Source organism: Oncorhynchus keta, chromosome 34, assembly GCF_023373465.1.
Source record: "Oncorhynchus keta strain PuntledgeMale-10-30-2019 chromosome 34, Oket_V2, whole genome shotgun sequence".
Lineage (NCBI taxonomy): Eukaryota > Metazoa > Chordata > Actinopteri > Salmoniformes > Salmonidae > Oncorhynchus > Oncorhynchus keta.
This window is the reverse complement of record NC_068454.1, coordinates 21,351,737-21,379,594: the sequence shown is the minus strand read 5'-3', so window position 1 is coordinate 21,379,594 and position 27,858 is coordinate 21,351,737. Positions and strand designations below refer to the sequence as shown.

Here is a 27,858-nt window from a genome sequence, read left to right as displayed (position 1 = left end):
TCTGTGGATATTAATGTTTGGCACCAATTCCAATTCATTCAACATATGAAAAATAATAATAAATAATATTGGACAGAGAGAATATTGATACAGTATTTGTATAGCTCCCTGTATACATGTTCCTGACCCAATTCAAACGCTCAGGGGTCATTCTAATGATCCAAAACAACACAAACTACCAAAACAACCCACAACTACCCACAATGCTCCTCCAAAAAACAATATTACCTTCCAAAACAACAATAACTACCCAAAACAACACATAATTACCACCCAAATACCCCAAAATGCACAACTACCCAAAACAGCTACATCAAACAACCCTACAGAACTAGTCTGGCTGACACCAAACTCAGTTTTCCTGACTTCAGAGTCTGGAAAGGCTCCTTGATGTAGGCACAAAGGGTCGATAATGAAGGGGGCTGTGCTTTTTCAAGCAACCAAGCTTCTACAAAACCCAAAAGAACCGCAAACTACCCAAAACAACACTAAACTCTACCCTGAATATTGTTCTATTTTCTGAACTCTACCCTGTCACACTCCACACACACACCCCGCTCACGTAGACCCCAAAGCAGAACTGCAAAGCCAATGAAGAACTAGTCCTAGTGTCCGTTTCCCCATGGCTAGGACAAACGACTCTGAGCCCTTTTATCCTAGGAGCAGTAAACTGCACAACATGCAATCGGCACTTTAAAGTAGCCTGGGACTGAAAGAAGAGTCATGTGGACATTGTGACTTTGCACAGTATTTATCATGTACTGTATGTGCTTTAACTACTGTAAACCCACAGCTTGTTTGTGTATATAGCTCTGTTGTTTAGTCTCAGTGCTCTTGAATAAAAGACAAATTCCTGTAAAAGTTTAAAAAATGAACTGATCAGTGTTTCACTTTTCTAAAATCAACACAGACATACACTGAGCGTACAAAACATTAGGAACACCCTCAGAAGAGCTTCAATTTGTCGGGGCATGGACTCTAAAAGGTGTCAAAAGCATTCCACATGGATGCTGGACCATTTTGACTCCAATGCGTCCCACAGTTTGTCAAGTTGGCTGGATGTCCTTTTTTCTTGCCCATTCACCCTTTTGAGTGCACACATACACAATCCATGTCTCAATTGTCTCAAGGCTTAAAAATAACCTGTCTTTAACCTTTAACCTGTCTCCTCCCATTCATCTACACTGATTGAAATGGATTTAACAGGTGACATCAATAAGAAATCATTGCTTTCACCTGGATTCACCTGGTCAGTCTATGTCATGAAAAGAGCAGGTGTTCCTGATGTTCTGTACACAGTGTAATAACCACATCTACATTTTCTGCAAAAATGGTTTAAGCCTAATATTCAAAGCCAACAAGAATCAATCATATTATTCATTTAGACATAACATTGTTGGGTGGCTTAGAAATTACAACACAAGTAGAAACTGGTTAATTTAATTTATACATATATTTTACACGTGAGGACAGTGAAAGCATTTTTACAAATTCTCAATTCATACATATGTAAAAAAGGAGATATATATGTTGTCCAAATTATACTGTCTATAATACTGCAGACAAGGATGTTTGAACATTAGCTCAGAGGAAGAATAAAGATTTTTTAAAGTATGTATATCTGTATAAATATATATATTCAAGAGTAACAGAATTGTATTATACATTAAGGAGGATCGAAGACATGAGAAACTCCGAAGGGTAAAAATACAAAAAGGTACAAGTAAGTTACATCATGAGTCACCACATTAGATCTCAAATCAGTCAAAGATTGTCAGTCATCACTTTCAAAACTTAGATACAGGGAAAACACACGTCATCCAGGGCACACCTCACACACAAACACTCACAAACACTAGAAAACTGACTTGGTGAGCACAGTCTCTATAAAGCTATTTCACTGAGTAGTCCATCCCGGTGAACGTGGATTGGCAATCCTACTTGCGCTGACAACGATGATCAAATGAAGGGAATTTGCAGCCCAATCCTAAAGACATGAGGCACGTTCTAAAAATGTCAATTTCAATTAATTTTGTCATGCAGGTGAGCAAAAAAACTATTGATACATTTAAACAACAATTGTAATTGTTTAAAATATTCCCCTCACTTACATTTTGTCACAAATTTGATCTGAGATATGAGTGCACTCCATGTATTGACATGAGGCAGAACTTGCAACTTCCTAATCCTTCCTAGTCAGTACAACAATCAAATATGGAATACTGTTGTACAGTTATTCAGTTGGACACACAAGACTGCATCAATAGCTGATTGTCAAAAAGCATATAGTTTAGAGATATTGGAGAAAATAAAGCATTTCCTGCATTGAGCAGTGCTCCACTGCATAACACAACACAATTAAGTAACACAAGCATAATATCAAATGGTCAAATGAACACGTGGTCATTAGGAGGCATTAAAATGTACCAATAATACATACAGTACCAGTCAAAAGTTTGGACACACCTTTCAATCAAGGGTTTTTCTTTATTTGTACTATTTTCTACATTTATAATGATAGTGCAGACATCAAAACTATGAAATGACACATATGGAATCATGTAGTAACCAAAAAAAGTGTTAAACAAATGTAAATATATTTTATATTTGAGATTCTTCAAAGTAGCCACCCTTGCCTTGATGACAGCTTTGCACACTCTTGGCATTCTCTCAACCAGCTTCATGAGGTAGTCACCTGGAATGCACTTCAATTAACAGGTGTGCCTTGTTAAAAGTTCATTTGTGGAATTGCTTTCCTTCTTAATGCATTTGAGCCAATCAGTTAGGTTGTGACAAGGTAGGGGTGGTATACAGAAGATAGCCCTATTTGGTAAAAGACCAAGTTCATATTACGGCAAGAACAGCTCAAACAAGCAAAGTAAAATGACAGCCCATTATTACTTTAAGACACGAAGGTCAGTCAATACGGAACATTTCAAGAACTTTGAAAGTTTCTTCAAGTGCAGTCGCAAAAACCATTAAGCGCTATGATGAAACTGGCTCTCAAGAGGACCGCAACAGGAAAGGAAGACCCAGTTATCTCTGCTGCAGAGGATGAGTTAATTTAAGTTAACATCCTCAGAAATTGCAGCCCAAATAAATTCTTCACCGAGTTCAAGTAACAGACACATCAACTGTTCAGCGGAGACTTCGTGAATCAGGCCTTCATTCATTTAATTTTACTTAACCTTTATTTAACTAGGCATGGTCGAATTACTGCAAAGAAACCACTACTAAAGGACACAAATAATAAGAAGAGACTTGCTTAGGCCAAGAAACACGAGCAATGGACATTAGACCGGTGGAAATCTGTCCTTTGGTCTGATGAGTCCAAATTTGAGATTTTTGGTTCTAACCGCAATGTCTTTGTGAGATACAGAGTAGATGAACGGATGATCTCCGAATATGTGGTTCCCACCCTGAAACATGGAGGAGGAGGTGTGATGGTGCTTGCTGTTGACACTGTCAGTGATGTTTTTAGAATTCACTTAAACATTCTGCAGTGATACGCCATCCCATCTGGTTTGCGCTTAGTGGGACACACCTCCAGGCTGTGTAAGGGCTATTTGACCAATAAGGAGAGTGATGGAGTGCTGCATCACATGACCTGGCCTCCACAATCCCCCGACCTCAACCCAATTGAGATGGTTTGAGATGAGTTGGACCGCAGAGTGAAGGATAAGCAGCCAACAAGTGCTCAGCATATGAGGGCACTCATTCATGACTGTTGGAAAAGCATTCCAGGTAAAGCTGGTTGAGAGAATGCCAAGCATGTGCAAAGCTGTCATCAAGGCAAAAGGTGGCTACTTTGAAAATCTGAAATATATTTGGATTTTTTTAACACTTTTTTGGTTACTAGATGGTTCTTCAAAGTAGTTATTTAATAGTTTTGATATCTTCACTATTATTCTACAATATAGAAAATAGTCAAATAAAGAAAAACCCTTGAATGAGTAGGTGTGTCCAAAATTTTGACTGATAGTGTACGTTTTGGTCATTTGCCACCTGTTCTTGTAACATAGAGAAAGCTATTCATTCATATATTTTTCATTTTATAGCCAATCCTGCCTTGCTTTTGTTTTGTCTCTGAAACTTATCTTTCTTTCTCTATCACTATGTCTGTCTCTTCCGCCCTACTCTCCTACACACAGGGCCAGCCTGGTAGCAGAGTAGGAAAGCTGCTGTCATTATTCTGCACAAACACTGATCATCATCATCATCATCATCATCATCATCATCATTATCTTGCAGTGGATAGATATGTACCAACATTCCTCTAGAAGGCACACAGTTCGTCACTTTCCAAACCAAACACACTGGCAATCAAACCCACACTTGCATAAAAGGAAGGAAGTACGTATAAATGAAATAATGTAAATAATAATAATATTAAATCACAATAATAAGCAGCATTGGGTCATGTAACTATAAGGAAAATATATAAACCAATATAATGTATATTTGTACATAGCGTGTTTCAGTATTACAAGGTCAAAATGGTATTTGTAAGTGTTTAGAAAACTATATATCGTATTTTCTGTATTGCACATAGTCATACTATTACATGTGTTTCTGACATTGAGTTTTCACATCTGTCTCCATATGGACTGAGGAGACTGTGTGGACACTCCAATGTGTTAACTGTATAATACTGAGCGTGTGTTTGTAAGTGGTGGATTAGCAGGTAGGGCTTTTGTCAAGGAGGCTAAAATGCACTGCTCTTGGCGCCAGTAATGTCACTGTTCATGACAGTCTTAGAGCAGGTGTAATGTATGTGTTGTGTGGAAATATGGATAGCCGTGACTGCTTAGCAAATATGTATGTAATCATGAGATCCATATCTGTAACAAAGCAATGATTACACACTTGCAGTCCACCTTCCTCAGAACTCTGCAAAATGAGCTCAATAAAACAAAGGAATTTGTTGTTGCTGCTACGAGTACTTACCCGTCACAACCATTCCCCTAGGTCTGATACTCAAAACAGAATCCTGAAGATATTTAGGGGTGAGTGGGAACAACACAAGTGAGCTTTATCCCACATCTCCTATTTGGAAAAAAAGTTAGTGTGAAGCTAAAGGTAGGAGTCACAGCTGGGGAATGCCTAGACTTACATGTCAGACTCTAACTTTGAAAAATGCCGCGACTTACGCCGTGTGCACACAGGTTGCATTATTACATTGCCGTACGGTAAATTTGACATAGTCTTCGCAATCCATGCACCGCATCATAATAAAAATAATCAGGCTACACATTAGCTACATATTAGCAACTTCTTCGGTTGATTATCTACTTCTGTTCCTAATACCGCATGACAAAGCAACAGCACAAGTTGGAAAAATCCAACACATGCATGCAACACACTACACGCAGCGACAAGCATCGCAACCGAGTCTGGCAGATGAGTCCCAGAGGTGAGAATTGCCTTCCACTGAAATTAATGGACTTCTGTCGGAACGCATACAGTTTTACACAATCGGTATGCTCAAGGCTTTAGATGGGTTAGCTGCAGAGGACAACCCCATTGCTTCCTGCTAAATTGTGTAGTTCAACCATCCTTTAAAGTGTTCATGTGCGCATGTGAATTTGTATTTTGGTAACTTATTTTGTCACAGCTGTGTAAGAAGTGTTGCATTCTTCCCCACTACCACCAGCTAATTCAGTCCAGACCAACCTGACGTCCAGGAAGTGTTTGTGTTAACTTCCTGGGGTAAGGTTAACCTGGAAGAAGAGATCTCTAAGACCCAAGGCGAAGGAATGGGATAGAGCACAAGGACCACCCATAGTAACGGTCCTAGTGTCAAACTCTTATCTGAACACTTTTGTAAACTTCCACAGCGCAGCGGATACTTTCATTTCCATAGAAGATCTGTTCCTGTTCTGATTCATTTGCTTTCAGAACAGTCCTCTGGCTTCATTATCCAATCCCTAGCCCTTGTACAGTTAGTTGTTCTTGGTCCCAGATCAGGGATTCTTATTGTAGTCTTTGCTCACGCTGGAGATTCCACACAGTAGTGTCTGAATTGTTAAACAGATGTCAGGTCATCCTGTTCAGTCTCTCAAACACACACAAATATAGACGCACGCACGCACACGCACACACCCTCTGAGAAGAACAGCGGTAGATACAAAGTTGGCAGCCAGGGCCCCAGGTGCTAAGTGTTGATTGTTGGAGAGAGAGAGAAGGGGGGTCATAGTTCAGAAAGCCAACAGTCTGGGCTCTTCTACACATACACAGGCTCCCCCTGCTCTTCCTCCTCCTCTTCCTCTTCCTCCTCAGGGCCCATGCTGCTGGCTCTGCTACTGCTGGGAGGCCCCTGGCTGTGGCTGATCTCAGGGGGCTTGGGGTAGCGGAAGGGGCAGCCGTTGTCGTCAAAAAACCTGCGAAAGGTGAACTCGTAGAAAGCGTGCTCCGGGTGTTTCCCGTGTGGTGTGCAGAGGGTCTCCCAGGCCCGTGTGCTGTCCCCGCTGTCACTCCACGCCCCGGGACCCCCCTCCTCCTCCACCGGGTCGAAGTTGGATGTGTCCATGGGGTGGGCTATCTTGGGCCGGTAGGGGGCGGGCTGGGTGCGCAGGTTGCTGGAGAAGTCCATCTGGTCGAAGAAGGGGTGAGTCTTGATCTCGCCGGCGCCATTGCTCCCAAGACGCTCCTCAGGGGAGCAGCAGAGACGGCCGATGATGTCGACAGCCTCTGGGCTGAGCTTAACCTGCGGGGGCACCTGTAGTGTGCTCTCCCAGTTTATCACCTGAAGAAGAAAGGGAAGGGGGAGACTGTGAGGAAACAGTGTGTTTCAGAGCTACAATTTATTAGTTATATCGCATTTCCACATTCTGTAGTTTAGCTGAGCCGTGAGTCGACAGATTACTAACCTTTATCTGTGTCTCGGTGGGTGTCGGGGCCAGGAAGGGTGGATGTCCCACCAGCATCTCAAAGAGGATCACTCCCACACTCCACCAGTCACACAGCTGGGTGTACCCTGCAGGGACAAGACCACAGCCACTCACTAATAAGACCACAATGTGCTTCTTTATTTATCAAATATATGACCACTCCATTCCTTCATGTCCAGTATTGCCCTCACCTTTGCGCAGCAGCACCTCAGGGGCGATGTAGTTGGGAGTGCCCACCAGGGAGTGTGCCAGGCAGCGCTGGTGTTGCCGTGTTGCCCGCTGCTCCAGGGTCTGCAGCCGGTCGCCACAACGACAGTTGGACACGTCGTCCCAGAAGTCACTGGGCTCCATGCTGTCCTGCCTGATGTGGCTCCCTGGAGAAAGGAGAGGACATTACATATCGATCATATCATATCAAGTAAAAGCAGTCTATAAAACAGCATATACACAGTGCAAAAACGTGTCCTTTGTCTTTCCCCCGCTCACCTTTCTGATAGTACTTGGAGTTGTGCGTCCAGCGGAAGCCAGTGCAGAGGCCAAAGTCGGTCAACTTGATGTGTCCGTCCAGGTCGATGAGGATGTTGTCCGGCTTGATGTCGCGGTGGATGAAGCCCATCTTGTGGACACTCTCGATGGCCAGGGTCAGCTCAGCCACGTAGAAGCATGCCAGCGGCTCGGGGAAGACGCCCATGCGGATCAGCAGGCTCATCATGTCTCCTCCGGGGATGTAGTCCATGACGAAGTAGAGGCTGTCACGGTCCTGGAACGAGTAGTACAGACGCACCACCCACTCGTTGTCTGCCTCCGCCAGGATGTCACGCTCAGCCTTAGGGGTAGAAACACTTTACTGTCCAGACCACACAACATGTAGACATGTGCCTTTGGTGTAACAATAACATTGAAATAACATGGAAACATCATCAGTAGCATCTCCTCAGCATGATCATTTGGATTCATCTTTACCTTGACATGGGCCACCTGGTTGCGGTTGAGCACGTCCTTCTTGCGCAGCGTCTTCATGGCGTACAGGGCTCCCGTGTCCACCTTGCGTGTCAGGCACACCTCGCCGAAGGCCCCGATGCCCAGTGTCTTGATCTTGACAAACATGGCCTTGTCCATTTTGGCACGGCGCAGACGGTTGTAGTTGGACTCCTTCTGGTTCAGCATCTTCCTCATCTGCTCCTGCTCGGCCTCTGATAGGCCAGCCTGGAGGAGGGGGAAGAATGTAGAAATAAAGAGGATACGTCACCCTGGTTGTATCCTGTATATGTGCCTTATTACAATGATATTATATTTTATATATCTTGAAGTGTTTTATGTTATGAATGTCTCCATCAACTGTTAATATAAGATAACATGTAACTAATATATTACCTCACTAATAAAATAACAGTCTCAAAAGGGGGTCAAAAGGACTAAACCCTGAGTAAATGTTTTTCTAAATGTTTTGGACAAGCTGTTCTAGGTATTTAGGGCAAACTAGCTGTTGTCTACAACACAGGTCCTCAGGGATAATCCTTTATATTCATTATCTTTAGGTCTCTCCCTGTCTCACCTTGGACATCTCCTGCTCCAGCTGGAGCCTGCGGTTCAGTTTTTCCTGGTGGGTCTTCATCACATTCTCCACATGCTGCTCCATGTAGAACTTGAAGGCGAAGGGTGAGTAGCTTTTAATGCGCGATTCCCTCTTCTCCTGATCACGCCCGTTCTTCCTCACCGGCACCGGCGATGTCTGGATCTGCTTCTTGTCCTTCACTGCCTTCTCTCCTTTTCCAGACTTGGTCTTCTCTTTCACCTGGCTCTCTTCTGCCTTTCCCCCTCCTCCTCCACTGCTACCGTGTGGCCTAGCAGGGGTGTTGAGGTCTGAGGCCTCCAGGGGCCCTGCCTCTGAAGAAGCCCCAGATATGAGCAGGGTTTTGGGGTAGGGAGGTGGTGGACAGCGGGGCTCCTGGGCAGGCTCCAGAGCGTAGGCCTCTTCAGGCATGTAGGTGAGGGGCTCAGATGCTTCCTGAGCAGCCAACCAGCCAGGGTGACATGGCCCCACAGCGGTCTTCGGTTCTGGCCTCATCACCCGGATGCTCTTCACCGGCTGCTGGATGGGGGGCGACGTCACCGCCGTGATGGTGTTGGGTGGACCCAGGGACGGGTCCTGCTTGCCGGGAGCTGGAGGTACCAAAGTGGGCCGGACGTTGTTGGGGGGCGCTGATCGGTTGTTAAAGGAGTTGGTCCTGCTGGGGACTCGCACCTCTCCCCGGAAGGGCCCCTGAGGCTGGGGTTGCCTGGCTGGAGGGGCCCCCTCAGGCCCCTGGGGCCCGGCCCAGTGGTGTTGGTGCTGCTCATACAGGTCCAGGTTGAGACTGGCTCTGGAGGGCGTGAGCAGGCCCTGGGGGAGGTCAGAGAAATCTGGCCCCATGGCGGCGGCAGCTCCACCGGGCGAGCGGGACATCATGTGGACCTGGTGTGAGGTGGGGCTGGACTGCCGGGGGTGTGAGTGGGGCGGTAGGTACAGGTTAGGGGGGTACCCTCCCCCGTTCTGGCCCATGGCCCCTTTAACCTGCATGTTGACGTAGTTGTCCGGCGCCAGCGGTGGCATCTTGTTCTGGAAGGATGCGCTCCTCTTGATGCCGTAGCCCGAGGGCTCCATCATGTGAGGCCGGCCGTGGCCGTAGTCGTAGTGGGGTACGGGGATGGGGCCTCCTGGTGCCTGGGGCTGCAGGGGCTGGCCAGGGACGCTGTAGCCAATCATGGCCTGCTCCATGCTGCCTGGGTAGGCCTTTTGCGGGGCACCTGGGGGGTACATGGGGTTCCCTGGATTGTTCTGGGCGACCATGGATGGAGGGTAGGCTCCAATACTGGGCGGGCGTCCCATGGGGTTAACCATGGCAGGGCCCTGTGCTGTGCCCGAGGGGGGGATCATGTAGTTCATAACAGGAGGGGCACCCATGTAGGGCCCCTCTGGCCCATAGCCAGCACCCTCATACATCGATGCCCCCATCTGGTGGTAGGGAGGCATGGCACCCTCACTTGTTCCCTCCAATGGTGGTCTGTGGTCAATTGAGTTTGGCATGCCCCCTTTGCCTGTGGACAGAAATTATAGTGGTGAGTGAGTTGTCTGGCAAGATGGCGCCGATAGAGATGGCAGCTTCGCTTGAAGTCCTTATGAAACTGTTGTTTTTTTATGTATTATTTCTTACATTGTTAGCCCAGATAAACCTTGGTGGGTACTCCTTGTTATTACATACAGCCGGGAAGAACTATTGGATATCAGAGAGACGTCAACTAACCAGCAGTACGACCAGGAATACCACTTTCCCAATGCGGCCATCAGATTGTTAAACAGCTGCCTACCTACAGACTTGAAATCGTTGGCCACTTTAATAAATGGAACTATCTATTCTTTACTATCTATTGCATCTTAGCCACTCTGTCACTGCTCATCCATATATTTTATACTTATATATTCTCGGCCCATTCCTTTACTAGATTGTGTGTATTAGGTTTTGTTGTGGAATTGTTAGATATTACCTGTTAGATACTGCTGCACTGTCGGATCTAGAAGCAGAAGCATTTCGCTACACTCACAATAATATCTGCTAACCATGTGTATGTGACCAATACAATTTGATTTGAGTTCATATGCTTATTGCAATTTAAACTCTCTGTGCATATATTTAGAATATATGTGCATGGGTTGTGTTACCTGGCGAGGTCTGCTTGATAATCCGGACGATGAGTTCATTGCGTGGGTCCAGGTATCCCATCTTACTGATGTACTCCAGAGCAGCCTCGATGTTTCTGCTGCCCGTCTGCTTCAGAGCCCGCACCGCCATTTCCTGGTGGTAAAACAACAAATAAATGGTGTCTAACAGACATTATAAACTAGGTGGTTCGAGCCCTGAATGCTGATTGGCTGACAGATGTGGTATATCACGGGTATACCACGGTTATGACAAAATATGTATTTTTACTAATTACGTTGGTAACCAGTTTATAATAGCAATAAGGCACCTCAGGGATTTGTGGTATATGGCCAATATACCACAACTAAGGGCTGTATCTGAAGAACAGTCCTTTGGCCAATATACCATGGCTAAGGGCTGTTCTTCAGATACAGCCCGTAGTTGTGGTATATTGGCCATATACCACACCCCCTCGGGCCTTATTGCTTAATTAAGTAAATCAATGTGACTGATGAAGCTCGTCCATCTCATTTTGGGGAACAGATTGCATTGTCTCTATTATTTTAGAGCTAAACAGTGTATAGTGTCTTCTATTGTCATTGTCTCTTCTACTGTAACCCACGCACACATCAGGTGACGATAAAAACAGCCCCCCAGCAGGCCTTGCACCTGCATCCTCTTCTCCTGGGGTCATGCACCAGCCACTTCCTGAGCCTGCCTCACACACACACACAACAACAAAGAACACAGAGAGCTGAGAACATACAACCTATAACATTCTTTCAACATTCCAATAGTAGGCTATTTTTATGACAACGACCTCTACAGTGATAGTTCAGCACCATACTCCAGTACTTATTTTAGTTTTTGTATAAGGGTCAAGCAGGTTATCCTGATATTTTCACACTGACTGATAGGCAGAGTACAAACAACAACAGCCATTCAACATCAGTGAGTGAGATGTGAAAATAAACATGACACAAGCTGTGACCGTTCTTTAACTAGGCGACAGACACCTACATGAGGAAATATCCCTGAATAGCATAAGACGTCACTCGAAATGACCCTCAGTCAAGACAGGCATTCAGCCCACACCGCCTCCACTGGTCAGTTAGAGAACTCCAACCAAATACTTCTGCTCATCTGAAATGGCTCCTTATGGTTGTTGTTTAAAACATATACATAAATCATGGAAATAAACTAAGGCGAAGGCCATTTTCAAAAGTGGACTGAAGTGGACTTTATACTAGTTTAAACGGTGTAATGCAGCCATTCCGTGTCCACAGATTTTGTGACCGACCGGGTGCTTTCATTTGCAGGGAGGAAACTTAGTCAAACATAAATGTGTTTAAAAACAGGGCTGCATAGCAACAGTGGGCACATTCAGCTCTCAGAGCCAGGAAACGCCGGAGCCACAGATATTCTACACATTCTGTGTTTGTGTGTGTGTGTGTGTGTGAGTACGTGTGTCCATCTGAGAGTGGACCTGCCCATACGACTGAACCAAAATACACTCTTTCCCTCCCTCCCTCTCCCTCACTCATAAGACACACACATTTGCACACCCCTATTAGCGCTGCGCACACGCACACACACACACAAACGAAACCAAATATAAACATTCATGTATGTTTATGGTCACTCTATGGTGACTGGCCTGGGCCTGTGTGTTGGATTCCACCATAGCTAAAGGAGAGTGCTGACTAGCTGCCTGGTTTCCATGCTAATGTGGAGACTTCAGTCCCTCAGAAACCTCAATCACTCTTTTCGCTCCCCCTTATCCGTTCCTAAGTTCATTTCTCTCTTGCTCACTCTCTCGCCCTTCCTCTCTGTCTATTGCTTTTCTCCCCCCCCCCTCCCCTCCCTCTCTGCTCTGTGCCGAGACTGAAACTGGGTGGAGGCTGGCTGCTGTGGACAGCCTGGTGGTGCGTTGCGTTCCAACTCTGACCTCCAATGTCATGGTGACAGATGTTCCCAACATTCCACAAGCCAGGAAGCAAAGAATTCCAGATATTTGGAAATCTGTATTTTTCGGTGTCTGACTTTCCATTTCTAGGCTGGACACATTACATTTTCAACAATGCTTTTTCTGATAAAAATTAGTAATATAATATTACCATATGTCCCAGCTGCTAGCCGTAGTTTTGAAGTAATCATGAAAAACAGGCCTCATTTTAGGGCATTTTTCACCCTGCCAGCTACTATTAGTTCTATTGAGCACCGTGGCACCAACTCACCTTCCGAACGTTCTATTCCCAGCTTATTGTTCTACGTCGCAATGCCTGCTTGTTATTGTTGGCAATGAGACCTGCCCAAGTTGCTGGTAGTTAAAATGTAAACAACAACAAAAAATGACTCCTGGAACTCTGAGATCTTCCCATTGTTTCCTATAGGGAAATATAGGTACAGTGGGGCAAAAAAGTATTGAGTCAGCCACCAATTGTGCAAGTTAAAAAGATGAGAGAGGACTGTAATTTTCAGCATAGTACACTTCAACGATGACAGACAAAGAAAATCACATTGTAGGATTTTTAATGAATTTATTTGCAAATTATGGTGGAAAATAAGTATTTGGTCAATAACAAAAGTTTATCTCAATACTTTGTTATAGACCCTTTGTTGGCAATGACAGAGGTCAAATGTTTTCTGTAAGTCTTCACAAGGTTTTCACACACTGTTGCTGGTATTTTGGCCCATTCCTCCATGCAGATCTCCTCTAGAGCAGTGATGTTTTGGGTCTGTTGCTGGGCAACACGGACTTTCAACTCCCTCCAAAGATTTTCTATGGGGTTGAGATCTGGAGACTGGCTAGGCCACTCCAGGACCTTGAAATGCTTCTTACGAAGCCACTCCTTCGTTGCCCGGGCGGTGTGTTTGGGATCATTGTCATGCTGAAAGACCCAGCCACGTTTCATCTTCAATGCCCTTGCTGATGGAAGGAGGTTTTCACTCAAATGCAACTCAGCATTCTTTGTCCACCAAACACGACGAGTTGAGTTTTTACCAAAAAAGTTATATTTTGGTTTCATCTGACCATATGACATTCTCCCAATCTTCTTCTGGATCATCCAAATGCTCTCTAGCAAACTTCAGACGGGCCTGGACATGTACTGGCTTAAGCAGGGGGACACGTCTGGCACTGCAGGATTTGAGTCCCTGGCGGCGTAGTGTGTTACTGATGGTAGGCTTTGTTACTTTGGTCCCAGCTCTCTGCAGGTCATTCGCTAGGTCCCCCCCATGTGATTCTGGGATTTTTGCTCACCGTTCTTGTGATCATTTTGACCCCACGGGGTGAGATCTTGCGTGGAGCCCCAGATCGAGGGAGATTATCAGTGGTCTCGTATGTCTTCCATTTCCTAATAATTGCTCCCACAGTTGATTTCTTCAAACCAAGCTGCAGATTCAGTCTTCCCAGCCTGATGCAGGTCTACAATTTTGTTTCTGGTGTCCCTTGACAGCTCTTTGGTCTTGGCCATAGTGGAGTTTGGAGTGTGACTGTTTGAGGTTGTGGACAGGTGTCTTTTATACTGATAACAAGTTCAAACAGGTGCCATTAATACAGGTAACGAGTGGAGGACAGAGGAGCCTCTTAAAGAAGAAGTTACAGGTCTGTGAGAGGCAGAAATCTTGCTTGTTTGTAGGTGACCAAATACTTATTTTTCACCATAATTTGCAAATAAAGTCATTAAAAATCCTACAGTGTGATTTTCTGGATATCATATTTGAAGTGTACCTATGATGAAAATTACAGGCCTTTCATTTTTTTAAGTGGGAGAACTTGCACAATTGGTGGCTGACTAAATACTTTTTTGCCCCACTTTATATCTCGCAATGTGTATATTTAGATTTTTTTCAAATTGGACACCATTTTAATCGTAAGAATCTCCTCTTTCTAATTATGTAAGGCTCGGCAGCGTACTCCATTGTCATTGATCACTAGACCAGAATTTTTGTCCATACTTCCTCGTTATGCAGACATAAGCACACTTGGCACCATTGAGGTGCGGATGTTTACTTTCTACACGGTGTTATTACAGATTGTAGTGGTAAAATAAAAAGGGATACATTTTTTGGTGCCATTTAGGCCAAATGGAATTCTAAGCATCAGAAGAGGCTATTCTTGACTCTTATGTGGCTTCCAGCTTACAATATCCTCCGCCACATTTGCACCCTTGTCATAATGGTTACAGCCACAAGCCAAGGAGTTATCCCAAACACAATCACATGCCAAAACATCTCAGACGATACTGACAGTATGCACACACACTCAACTCTTACTCTGAGAGGAAGGCTGTTTTTTATATTCGTTTTCACTTTGACCTAATTCTGCAACACATTCCACTATGGGAAATGAAACCCATATGGGAGACCTTTAGAGAGCGGAGTCTGGATGGACAGGCCGAGAGAGAGTGACATCAATAGGCCTGTGGAACAACAGATTGCGCTCCGCCATCTTCTCCTTCTATTAATCTCGCACGCACGCACGCACGCACGCACGCACACACATACACACACACACACACACGTCCTGTTATCCTCATCGTTAAATAAACGCGGCGGCCACGTCGTTTTATATGTCGGCGGTTTAATACGCTTAGCGTGCATAAGAATCCGTCTCCATTCCATTTCGCGCCGGCCCAGCCGGCCCATACTACAGTAATACTGGAGCTGCAGACACATGAAGGAAGGAAGGTGGCAGAGGAAAGGAAAGAGCTCCTCCACACTCCGGCAGTCCCCCCTCGCTTCCCCACCAAAACATGCTGGAGGAGGAGAGGAGGTGGCACGTCTGGTAAGAATCAGGCCAGAGGGCTCGTGGGGGTGGAGGTGGGTTGAGACCAAATGGACCACTCACTACGGCGGCCATTACGGCTGTGGAATGTTGGGAAAACAAGGGCCCACGCTCAGTGGACACAGCCCTAGGACAAACACATTCTCACAGTGACAGGTGACTGCCACATCGCTCATTGAGACACCATTACATATAATCCATCAGTTTCAAAATCAATAGGCAGGAAAAGAGAGAAATGTTTTGCCTGTAAAATATAAATGTGTACAATTATTTTCATTGTCAGTTTATCCTTCTGCTTGTGTCTATAAACACAAATAAATATGTAAAGCTAATGAGAGGTGAATAAACGGAATATAGAATACAGAAAGAGAAATAGACAGAGATAAGAGGGGTAGCGAAAGAAAAAGTGAGAGACAGAGACACACCGACAGAGAGAGAGACAGCGAGAGAACGTGGCCAGATTGTCTGTGGCGACACGATGGGAGCAGATGGAACTGTTCCACCCTGCTACCATTGAATCGCCACTTCCTGTTTGTATTGATAGTGCTCCCACTCTCTCTCCGGTCTGAGCCATTCAGAGGAACTAAAGGCCAAACCACACTTACTACACTGTAACTACACACTAACTACGCTATTACAACATGCTAACTACACACTAACTATACACAAACTAACTACACATTCCTAGTCCTACAGGAGCAGTAAACATCTGTGTGTGTAATAACAAGAACAAGATCAAGCCGTAGCAAAGGACACCTGCAAGCACACAACAGCTTTCTGATAACTCAAATCAATATGTGTATTGATGTGGCTTGCATCTCTCTCGCTCTCCCTCTTTCTCTGAAGTAACAGCTCATAATTCCACTGTGCTGGTGTCTGAGGAGGGTTTCTCAGTAGTTTGGTGCACGCGCTTGAGATAAGCATTCTTTAGATGCCGAGTGCTGCAATCCCAGGGCCTGTACTCAGGCCTGTCCTAAAGCCTTCAACAACAAAGGCATAGTACTGAGTCTGGTTGTAGTGACCTGTCTCTGGCCAATCCAAGAGCTTTAAAACACAGAGTCAAAGCTGAGCCATTTAAAAATGACCTCATCTTAGGCCAGTTATGAGTGTTTAAAGAGCGAATGAACTATGTTGCACAGTCTGATCCGTATTATTCAGAAATACTCTGATCAATGATAGAATATGCTTATTTTCCTGTAATAAGGCTTTCCATATCTGAACTATAGTAGTATAATAAAGGCTTTATTTCTTTAGGTGAAAAGTGAGCATGTATGAGCTGACAATTTCCTGCGGAAACACTACCTGTCCTCTTCTCCCATTTCCTAACCTCTCCCTCTCTCTTTTTTCCTCTCCTATTCTCTCTCAGGTGTAAAGATGTTCACACGCTCGTTCCGAAAGAGGATAAAGAAACCAGCGCCAAGCAGATTGTTGAATTCGACCTGATACAGTGGGGCAAAAAAGTAATTATTCAGCCACCAATTGTGCAAGTTCTCCCACTTAAAAAGATGAGAGGCCTATACTTTTCATCATAGGTACATTTCAACTATGACAGACAAAATGAGAAAAGAAATCCAGAAAATCACATTGTAGGATTTTTAATTTATTTATTTGCAAATTATGGTGGAAAAAAAGTATTTGGTCACCTACAAACAAGCAAGATTTCTGGCTCTCACAGACCTATAACTTCTTCTTTAAGAGGCTCCTCTGTCCTCCACTCGTTACCTGTATTAATGGCACCTGTTTGAACTTGTTATCAGTATAAAAGACACCTGTCCACAACCTCAAACAGTCACACTCCAAACTCCACTATGGCCAAGACCAAAGAGCTGTCAAAGGACACCAGAAACAAAATTGTAGACCTGCACCAGGCGGGGAAGACTGAATCTGCAATAGGTAAGCAGCTTGGTTTGAAGAAATCAACTGTGGGAGCAATTATTAGGAAATGGAAGACATACAAGACCACTGATAATCTCCCGCAATCTGGGGCTCCACGCAAGATCTCACCCTGTGGGGTCAAAATGATCACAAGAACGGTGAGCAAAAATCCCAGAACCACACGGGGGGACCTAGCGCATGACCTGCAGAGAGCTGGGACTAAAGTAACAAAGCCTACCATCAGTAACACACTACGCCGCCAGGGACTCAAATCCTGCAGTGCCAGACGTGTCCCCCTGCTTAAGCCAGTACATGTCCAGGCCCGTCTGAAGTTTGCTAGAGAGCATTTGGATGATCCAGAAGAAGATTGGGAGAATGTCATATGGTCAGATGAAACCAAAATATAACTATTTTGGTAAAAACTCAACTTGTCGTGTTTGGAGGACAAAGAATGCTGAGTTGCACCCAAAGAACACCATACCTACTGTGAAGAATGGGGGTGGAAACATCATGCTTTGGGGCTGTTTTTCTGCAAAGGGACCAGGACGACTGATCCGTGTAAAGGAAAGAATGAATGGGTCCATGTATCGTGAGATTTTGAGTGAAAACCTCCTTCCATCAGCAAGGGCATTGAAGATGAAACGTGGCTGGGTCTTTCAGCATGACAATGATCCCAAACACACCGCCCGGGCAACGAAGGAGTGGCTTCGTAAGAAGCATTTCAAGGTCCTGGAGTGGCCTAGCCAGTCTCCAGATCTCAACCCCATAGAAAATCTTTGGAGGGAGTTGAAAGTCCGTGTTACCCAGCAACAGCCCCCAAACATCACTGATCTAGAGGAGATCTGCATGGAGGAATGGGCCAAAATACCAGCAACTTTTGACCTCTGTTATTGCCGACAAGGGGTTATATCCTTCCTGTTTGGCACTGTCCGGGGGTGTCATCGGATGGGGCCACAGTGTCTCCTGACCCCTCCTGTCTCAGCCTCCAGTATTTATGCTGCAGTAGTTTATGTGTCGGGGGCTAGGGTCAGTTTGTTATGTCTGGAGTACTCCTCCTGTCCTATCTGGTGTCCTGTGTGAATTTTAGTATGCCCTCTCTAATTCTCTCTTTCTCTCTCTCAGAGTACCTGAGCCCTAGGACCATGCCTCATGACTACCTGACATGATGACTCCTTGCTGTCCCCAGTCCACCTGGACTTTCTAGGGAGTTTTTCTTAGCCACCGTGCTTCTACACCTGTATTGCTTGCTGTTTGGGGATTTAGGCTGGGTTTCTGTACAGCACTTTGAGATATCAGCTGATGTACGAAGGGCTATATAAATACATTTGATTTGTATATAACAAAGTATTGAGATAAACTTTTGTTATTGACCAAATACTTATTTTCCACAATAATTTGCAAATAAATTCATTAAAAATCCTACAATGTGATTTACTGGATTTTTTTTCTCATTTTGTCTGTCATAGTTGAAGTGTACCTATGATGAAAATTACAGGCCTCTCTCATCTTTTTAAGTGGGAGAACTTGCACAATTGGTGGCTGACTAAATACTTTTTTTGCCCCACTGTATATCTGCTCTCCGAATTATGTAATAGAGGTCGACCGACTATGATTTTTTTCAACACTGATACCGATTATTGCAGGATTTATTTGTAATAATGACAATTACAACAATACTAAATGAACAATTTTACTTTAACTTAATATAATACATCACTCAAATAAATGTAGCCTCAAATAAATAATTAAACATGTTCAATTTGGTTTAAATAATGCAAAAACAAAGTGTTGGAGAAGAAAGTAAAAGTGCAATATGTGCCATGTAAAAAAGCTATCATTTAAGCTCCTTGCTCAGAACATGAGAACATATGAAAGCTGGTGGTTCCTTTTAACATGGGTCTTCAATATTCCCAGGTAAGATGTTTTAGGTTGAGGTCATTATAAGAATTATAGGAATATTTCTCTCTATACCATTTGTATTTCATATACCTTTGACTATTGGATGCTCTTATAGGCACTTTAGTATTGCCAGTGTAACAGTATAGCTTCCGTCCCTCTCCTCGCCCCTACCTGGGCTCAAACCAGGAACACATTGACAACAGCCACCCTCGAAGCATCGTTCCCCATCGTGCCACAAAAAGCCGTGGCCCTTGCGGAGCAAGGGGAACAACTACGGAACAACTACTCCAAGTCTCAGAGCGAGTGACGTTTGAAACACTATTAGCGCGCACCCCGCTAACAATTTCACATCGGTTACACCAGCCTAATCTCAGGAGTTGATAGTCATAAACGGTGCAATGCTTGAAGCACAATGAAGAGCTGCTGGCAAACGCACTAAAGTTCTGTTTCAATGAATGCTTACGAGCCTGCTGCTGCCTACCACCACTCAGTCAAACTGCTCTATCAAATATCAAATCATAGACTTAATTATAACATAAAAACAAACAGAAATACGAGCCTTAGGTCCTTAATATGGTCAAATCCGGAAACTATAATTTCGAAAATAAAACGTTTATTCTTTCAGTGAAATATGGAACCGTTCCGTATTTTATCTAACGGGTGGCATCCATAAGTCTAAATATTCCTGTTACATTGCACAACCTTCAATGTTATGTCATAATTACATAAAATTCTGGGAAATTAGTTTTCAACAAGCCAGGTGGCCCAAACTGTTGCATATACCCTGACTCTGCATGAAATGAACGCAAGAGAAGTGACACAATTTCCCTAGTTTAATATTGCCTGCTAACATGAATTTCTTTTAACTAAATATACAGGTTTAAAAATATACACTTGTGTATTGATTTTAAGGAAGGAATTGATGTTTATGGTTAGGTACACATTGGTGCAATGAGTGCTTTTTTCGCAAATGCGCTTGTTAAATCACCCATTTGGCGAAGTAGGCTATGATTCAATGATGAATTAATGGGCACCACATCGATTATATGCAACGCAGGACAAGCTAGATAAACTAGTAATATCATCAACCATGTGTATGTAGTTAACTAGTGATTATGTTAAGATTGATTATTTTTTACAAGATACGTTTAATGCTAGCTAGCACCTTACCTTGGCTCCTTGCTGCACTCGCATAACAGGTAGTCAGCCTGCCACACAGTCTCCTCGTGGAGTGCAATGATCGGTGTCCAAAAAATGCAGATTACCGATTGTTATGAAAACTCGAAATCGGCCCTAATTAATCGGCCATTCCGATTAATCGGTAGACCTCTATTATGTAACCATTGTACTGTACTCTTGGAAGAGAAAGGTTGTAGTGTATCATTGAATTATTATGACAGTGAATGGGGCTTTCTACCGCCACATTAGTATGTTAACCACTAACATACGTGACTATAGAACCAGCATTCAAGCAGAGACATTAATACAGACCAGAGAAGTTTCTTCCACTTGAGAGCAAGCGCACACACACACACTCCCCAGTACTCACCTGGTCACAGCCAGTATTGACCAGCTCCTGCAGCATCTGTCGGTTGACGTCTCCAGCGGGGTGGGCAGAGCCAGAAGAGGGTCCAGACTTGTATTCAAACGGCCTGAGGGACTTGCGGATCTCCCTCAGAGCATTCTGGTAATTGTTGAACTTCTGAGGGGGCCGGTGCTGCTGCTGGCGACTGCCGGGGTCTTTGCTCTTGCTTTCGGCCCCGCGGCCCCCCTCGCCCCGGGAGCTGCCCCCGTGGAGGGCCTGGCTCATCAGCTTGGCCGGCTGCTTTAGCCCCTCCTTGATCTCCTGGAGGCGCTGGCGCGTGTTGCCCATGTACGGAGCAGCGGGGAACGTCTTGGGCCTCATGACACTCCTGTTTAAGTCTAAGGAACACACACTCAAATTCTCACCCAAAAACTGACACACACACACACACACTCCTAAGCTCTGCAAAAATATGTGAGATTGAGATTTGTCTTTCTCGCTCTGTATTACTGTTTTTGTTTGTCTCTGTGTGGCTGGCTCCTACTGATAGAAATCCCACTGGCGTGCCATGGTGTTTGTGTTTTAGGGGTCACTCTCCTCCTTATTCCAAGTCATGTAAGGGGTGACAAGGGTACCCTTGCCCCAAACCGTTCTGGCTCCCATCTGCGCCTGTGGAGCAAGATCAAAATGTTACTGAGCGGTCACTGTAAGGGTACGGTGTGTGTGGTCGGGTTGTGGTCATGGTGGCATAGGGTCATATTAGTTACACATGTCTCATCCACTGTGTGTGAAATGCTCCTGTGTGATCCAATATTAACACCCCTTTACGGTTTTATCTTCAAAACATTGTCTACATTCTATCGTGGCAGTGCTACTCTCCGTGGCAGAATATAGTAGGTATGAATGAAGTATGTCTCTGTGCACACTCATGTAGAATAAGCGGCAACAACAATGTATTATCACTGTGTAATCGTGTAACAGCTTTTGTGGTGCAAAACACCGTATTACACATTTTCAATTATGACAATGACTAAAACACAGTTGTTTAGCTTGGACTGAGAGACCACCAGACCAGTATGCTTGGTAGGCCTTGAGGCCTGGGATAGCATTGAACAGTGGCATCCTCTTGATCCATCTAAAATCAGGACACTACTCTCTCACACACACACACACACTCTCTCATCATGGGTTGAAAAAGGCATTTTTGGGGTTTGGATGTTTGAGGCGTTTTCTGATACAATCACAGCACTCACTGTGAGTCTAGTTATCTGAAAAACAAACACATATTTGGGATGGTAGTGCCAAGCTCCACAACAAGTTGCCCAATCTCCAGAATCTTTAGCCTCAGTTCCCATTCTTGTGATGAGCATTCCATTCCACAAGTAACGACAAGAAAGCTCATATCATTCCATCACGGGGCAGAGAGGACCAAAATAAACAGCAGAAACATGGATTTCCCCTAAAGAACAACAGACAGAGGAGGGTAGAGACACTGTCTCCTGAATGTTTAAAAAACACTAGTAGGAGCAGCTTCTGGCCAGCAGTTGGAATGGTAGTTGACATAGTACTGATGTGTACAGTGAATATAGTGTACAGATGAATCATTGATCACTCATGAACTGCACTTCTCTACCTGCATATGTCATCCTCTATGCTTGATTATGTGTTTTTATGTATGCACAGTGCCACAAACTAAATTTGCTTGCAAGGATAATAAAATGAATTTCTTATTTTATCTGACCGATTAGAGACACCTGTACTGTTAATCACACAGGATCTCCTATGAGAAACAACTGGCTCTGATGTTTGGAATGGTGGCTGCAAAAAGCATGATCCTCACAGAATGGAAGTCACCCACCTCCCCTTGCTTCAGTAGATGGCTAGCAGAAATGATTAACACCATTAACTTGGAAAATATGTTTTTAGGACCACCAATTTCTCAAGGTTAGGGTTCTGTTTCAGAACCGTCTGGACAGAGACTGACTCTGACCACTGACTAGGATTCAAATATATTTGCAGAAAGTAGATATGATCAGTACAGTACATTATACAGTACTCAGTAACACTTTATTTGGATAGTCCGGATAGTCCATTTGTAGAAAAAGACACATCTCAACTTCAACTGTTCAGAGGAGACGGTGTGAATCAGGCCTTTATGGTCAAATTTCTGGAAAGAAACCACTACTAAAGGACACCAATAAGAATAAGAGACTTGATTGGCCCAAGAAACACAAGCAATGGACAATAGACCAGTGGAAATCTCTTCTTTGGTCTAATAAGTCCAAATTTGATATTCTTGGTTCCAACCGCCATGTCTTTGTGAGATGCAGAGTAGATGAACGGATGATCTCTGTATGTGTGGTTCCCACCGTGAAACATGGACAAGGAGGTGTGTGATGGTGCTTTGTTGGTGACACTGTCAGTGATTTATTTAGAATTCAAGGCACACTTAACCAGCATGGCTACCACAGCATTCTGTAGCGATAAGCCATCCCATCTGGTTTGCGCTGAGTGGGACTATAATTTGTTTTTCAACAGGACAATGACCCAACACACCTCCAGGCTGTGTAAGGGCTATTTGACCAAGAAGGAGAGTGATGGAGTGCTGCATCAATCAGATGACCTGGCCCCCACAATCACCGGACCTCAACCCAAAAAGCAGCCAACATGTGCTCAGCATATGTGGGAACTCCTTCAAGACTGTTGCAAAAGCATTCCTCATGAAGCTGGTTGAGAGAATGCCAAGAGCGTGCAAAGCTGTCATCAAGGCAAAGAGTGGCTACTTTGAAGAATCTCAAATATAAAATATATTTTGATTTTTTTTAATTGGTTACTACATGATTCCATATGTGTTATTTCATAGTTTTGATGTCTTCACTATTTTTCTACAATGTAGAAAATAGTAAAAAAATTAAGAAAAACCCTTGAATGAGTAGGGTGTGTACAAACTTTTTACTGGTACTGTAAATAAAACACTAACAAATTGGTAGGCCTACCTTTAATTGTTACTTCTGTAAAATGTCATTATCCTACCTCCTCATGTGGGAGAGAAATTAGAAACTATCTTAAAGATGCGGGTTTTTGTGACAAAATTACAATGCACAAAGCAATGTTTCTTAAACTTACAGAAGGCAAATCATTTCTCCAAAAGTAAATATAAGAGTTGATATTCGTTGACAGGGGTCTTTACTTCAACATTATTGTGTGTTGATGTATGTATGATACCTTTTAAGACTATTTCTGGTAGATGTTGTCGAAGACCCCCTTTACACCTGTTTTACCAGAAATCAAAGCCTTTTCCTTTTCCTAATGTTTGGGATGGAACATGGTTGAAAAATGTAAATATAATTTAATTAATCAAAAATATACTCTTAGCTTTCATTTGACACCCAATTGGACATGCTCCTATGAACATGGTGCTCACAGGTCCTTTTAGATGGAAATGCCCTGGCCTGTCTTTACCAATGAGGTCCTCAGTCTGCAATGCCTGATAATAATGTCTGAGTGGTTGTGGTTGGGATCCAATATTTGATTACATGTGGAGACACAAGTCACACAACGGTAACAGAAAAGTACAGAGATCCTTTCAAACATGTAAAATATAAACAAGTTAACTTGAATGCTACCATTCATCACATTGAAGCTGTTGCTGTAGATCCAACCTAGATTTAGGTTGGAATGAAAGTATATTTATTTTGATGAGATTACTTTGATTCAAGTTATTTTAAATCAAGAAGTCAATCATGTAAACAAATACAGTCGGCTAATATCTGATCTCATAATGCGAGATGTAGGTTTGCAATGAATGTTACACATGAATTCTATTGAAGTCAGATTCCCAGACAGTGACACATGCTGTAATACAATAAGCCAGTCTTATCAATACAATCAATACTCACAGGCTTATATCAATAGAGAACATCTGATCCGGTTAGAATATGACTTTTAAAATGTATGCTACAGTCACAATTAAACAAATGGGCTATTCATTGTAATACCTGCATAATAATCATTTATTATTATCTAGCCTATATTAACATTTTTGTAACATTGTGTGCCTGTTATGTTGTTTAAAGGTAGAGCTAGAACAAGGTTCATACCTTGAACCTCGTGTGTTATATTGCACACCTGAATGAAACGCATGGTTGCATCAGTGCCAATCTATTAGCCTGCTGTACTAGAGTGATAATTTGGCATACACTTCGCAAACTACTCTTAAACAGTTCAATTGTGGCAGTTATTTTAAGTTACAGAAATAAAATGTCCAAACTTAATAAACAATCAGTGAAAAGTTTCTGTTATTCAAAAGTTTATCAAACAGCATCATAAAAAAATCTGGACATTAAGAACAATGGTGCACATCCCACAAAAAGACAGTTGACTATTTGCAGCCCGTTTACAGAATGAGAGACCATTATGGAATTAAATAATTCACCAAACATTTAATGCAACCAGAAACATCCAAAGAATCCATATTCATCTCAAAGAAACATTTTAAAGACACATTCGTGTTTCAAAGGTACATTATAACACTTTTAACACGTCATTTAAATATCATTTTTGCCACGCTTAAGACCCCCTCCCACCCTAGGCTTTAGTGAAAACAAAACCATTGTCAAATTAAATTTGTTTCAATATCCTAAACATATTGATCACGTCATGGGTTTTCTTGTCGAGGTTGTGATTAATTAGAACATTTCGAGACTGAAAAATATTGTGGGGCCTTCTCAACTTTGCGCTGGAAGTTTTATGATCTATCGGCCGATCAGAGAGCAACTCTGCAGCCTGGAGCAGCCCGACATTCCAATGTAGGGAGAATTTCAGTCCCAGCAGTCTCTTCCTCTGGCCGAAAGCTAGTCGCGTTAGAAGAAATCCGAGGCTTTATCTTCAATTTACATAAATGTCAGTACTGAAAAGAACATGTATCTTTGTGTTTTCATCAAAATAGTTAGGCTTTCACAAAATATGATGAAGACTTGAACTTACCATGTGATAAAAGTATCATTCGGCTTTAATCCGAGAAAGAATCCAACCAAATACGCTTTTCGGGAAAACTGTATATCCAATCCTTTGTTGCACAATCCATACGATAATGTATCGAACTTTCTCAACGGTAGGCCCGGGTAAATATCCTGAGAAGAGACTCCATTTTCTCCCAACTACAGGCAGAATTAGAATGCAGTACAAAGTTGGACACTTACTGCATTGTTAACATTCCTGGAGTCACGTGAGGGACCAATGCACGTCAGCACCGCACATATTCTAGGCGGGGCTTCCTAATAAAACTTGGCATTGATTCTTGCATCAAGAAAAAACCCTGGTTTTAATGTCTATGGCAAAACCACTGAAAAACAAAATGAGTACATTTTTAAGCAGAATCCGAACACTCAAAACTATTCAATATATATATATTATTTTCATAGGCAAATAAACACAACCAATAACCCTTGACATCTTGGCCAGGATGCTGACAGTTTGCCTGTCAATACTGTTAATCACTTTTTATTGATTCAAAGATTGTCTGCAATCGGTATGGACGAGGTGAAAGGTGTCCCACAGGGGTCGCTTTTAGGTCCTGTACATTTTACTGTCTATATAAACAATGTTGGTCTATCTACAAAACATTGTGTATGCTATTGCCCCCAAGGTCGACCAGGCTGTTTCAGAGTTTCAATTTAGATGCACCAGATCTGGTACCTGGTCTCAGAAATGGCTAACTCTAGAGATCCCTTCAATCGGAGTTGGGTAGATCTGCTTTTTTTTTTTTTTTTTTTTTTTTACACGTTATGTGTGGAATGTTCAATGCACTTTAAAATTGGAGGAATTTGTGCCTCTAGGGCAAGTGTCCCCAATTTTTTCTTGAGAGGATGGTCAGGCCGGAACATAATTATAAATAATTTGTAGGCCTACACTGCAAATTGACTGCAAGAAGCCCCAAAAAACAGATATAGTAGTTGAAAAAACATTTATTAAATTGGGATACGTTCACATATTCCTCTTGGGAACAGATACTTGGGAACAGATTTCCTCAATTAAAATCACTAAGCTTATAGTCTTATGTCGACCAACAAAAATGTGTATATATATATATATATACAGTGGGGAGAACAAGTATTTGATACACTGCCGATTTTGCAGGTTTTCCGACTTACAAAGCATGTAGAGGTCTGTCGTTTTTATCATAGGTACACTTCAACTGTGAGAGACGGAATCTAAAACAAAAATCCAGAAAATCACATTGTATGATTTTTAAGTAATTAATTTGCATTTTATTGCATGACATAAGTATTTGATCACCTACCAACCAGTAAGAATTCCGGCTCTCACAGACCTGTTAGTTTTTCTTTAAGAAGCCATCCTGTTCTCCACTCATTACCTGTATTAACTGCACCTGTTTGAACTCGTTACCTGTATAAAAGACACCTGTCCACACACTCAATCAAACAGACTCCAACCTCTCCACAATGGCCAAGAGAAGAGAGCTGTGTAAGGACATCAGGGGTAAAATTGTAGACCTGCACAAGGCTGGGATGGGCTACAGGACAATAGGCAAGCAGCTTGGTGAGAAGGCAACAACTGTTGGCGCAAATATTAGAAAATGGAAGAAGTTCAAGATGACGGTCAATCACCCTCGGTCTGGGGCTCCGTGCAAGATCTCACCTCGTGGGGCATCAATGATCATGAGGAAGGTGAGGGATCCGCCCAGAACTACACGGCAGGACCTGGTCAATGACCTGAAGAGAGCTGGGACCACAGTACCAAAGAAAACCATTAGTAACATACTACGCCATCATGGAATAAAATCCTGCAGCGCACGCAAGGACCCCCTGCTCAAGCCAGCGCATGTCCAGGCCCATCTGAAGTTTGCCAATGACCATCTGGATGATCCAGAGAAGGAATGGTAGAATGTGGTCTGATGAGACAAAAATAGAGCTTTTTGGTTTAAACTCCACTCGCCGTGTTTGGAGGAAGAAGAAGGATGAGTACAACCCCAAGAACACCATCCCAACTGTGAAGCATGGAAGTGGAAACATAATTCTTTGGGAATGCTTTTCTGCAAAGGGGACAGGACGACTGCACCGTATTAAGGGGAGGATGGATGGGGCCAGGTATCGTGAGATCTTGGCCAACAACCTCCTTCCCTCAGTAAGAGCATTGGAGATGGGTCGTGGCTGGGTCTTCCAGCATGACATCGACTCG

General features: G+C 43.4%; 1 protein-coding gene across 2 annotated transcripts; it reads right to left on the bottom strand.

Moving 5' to 3' along the window:
- Window positions 1-1,424: 1,424 nt before the first annotated feature.
- On the bottom strand, window positions 1,425-25,859 carry LOC118371551 (serine/threonine-protein kinase LATS2-like). Of its 2 annotated transcripts, XM_035757033.2 has the most exons (10): window positions 25,645-25,859; window positions 21,169-21,327; window positions 20,683-21,056; window positions 10,591-10,723; window positions 8,446-9,968; window positions 7,854-8,096; window positions 7,377-7,716; window positions 7,082-7,264; window positions 6,870-6,976; window positions 1,425-6,745 (listed from the first exon to the last, which is right to left on the bottom strand). In XM_035757033.2, exons 3-10 carry the CDS (start codon window positions 21,037-21,039, stop codon window positions 6,224-6,226), a joined length of 3,408 nt encoding a protein of 1,135 aa, XP_035612926.1. In that variant the 5' UTR covers window positions 21,040-21,056; window positions 21,169-21,327; window positions 25,645-25,859; the 3' UTR covers window positions 1,425-6,223. The 2 variants fall into 2 exon arrangements, with proteins under 2 accessions (XP_035612926.1, XP_035612925.1); XM_035757032.2 differs by having other exon boundaries at window positions 20,683-21,327.
- Window positions 25,860-27,858: the final 1,999 nt, after the last annotated feature.

Bases quoted from the DNA above. Each gene is read 5' to 3' on its own strand.
- LOC118371551 (XM_035757032.2), bottom strand. From the start codon at position 21,039: ATGAGGCCCAAGACGTTCCCCGCTGCTCCGTACATGGGCAACACGCGC. The intron at 7,265-7,376 runs GTGAGCGGGGGA...TCCTTTCTCCAG, and splicing joins CTCCAAGTACTATCAGAAAG to GGAGCCACATCAGGCAGGAC. The intron at 6,746-6,869 runs GTTAGTAATCTG...TTTCTTCTTCAG, and splicing joins CCACCGAGACACAGATAAAG to GTGATAAACTGGGAGAGCAC.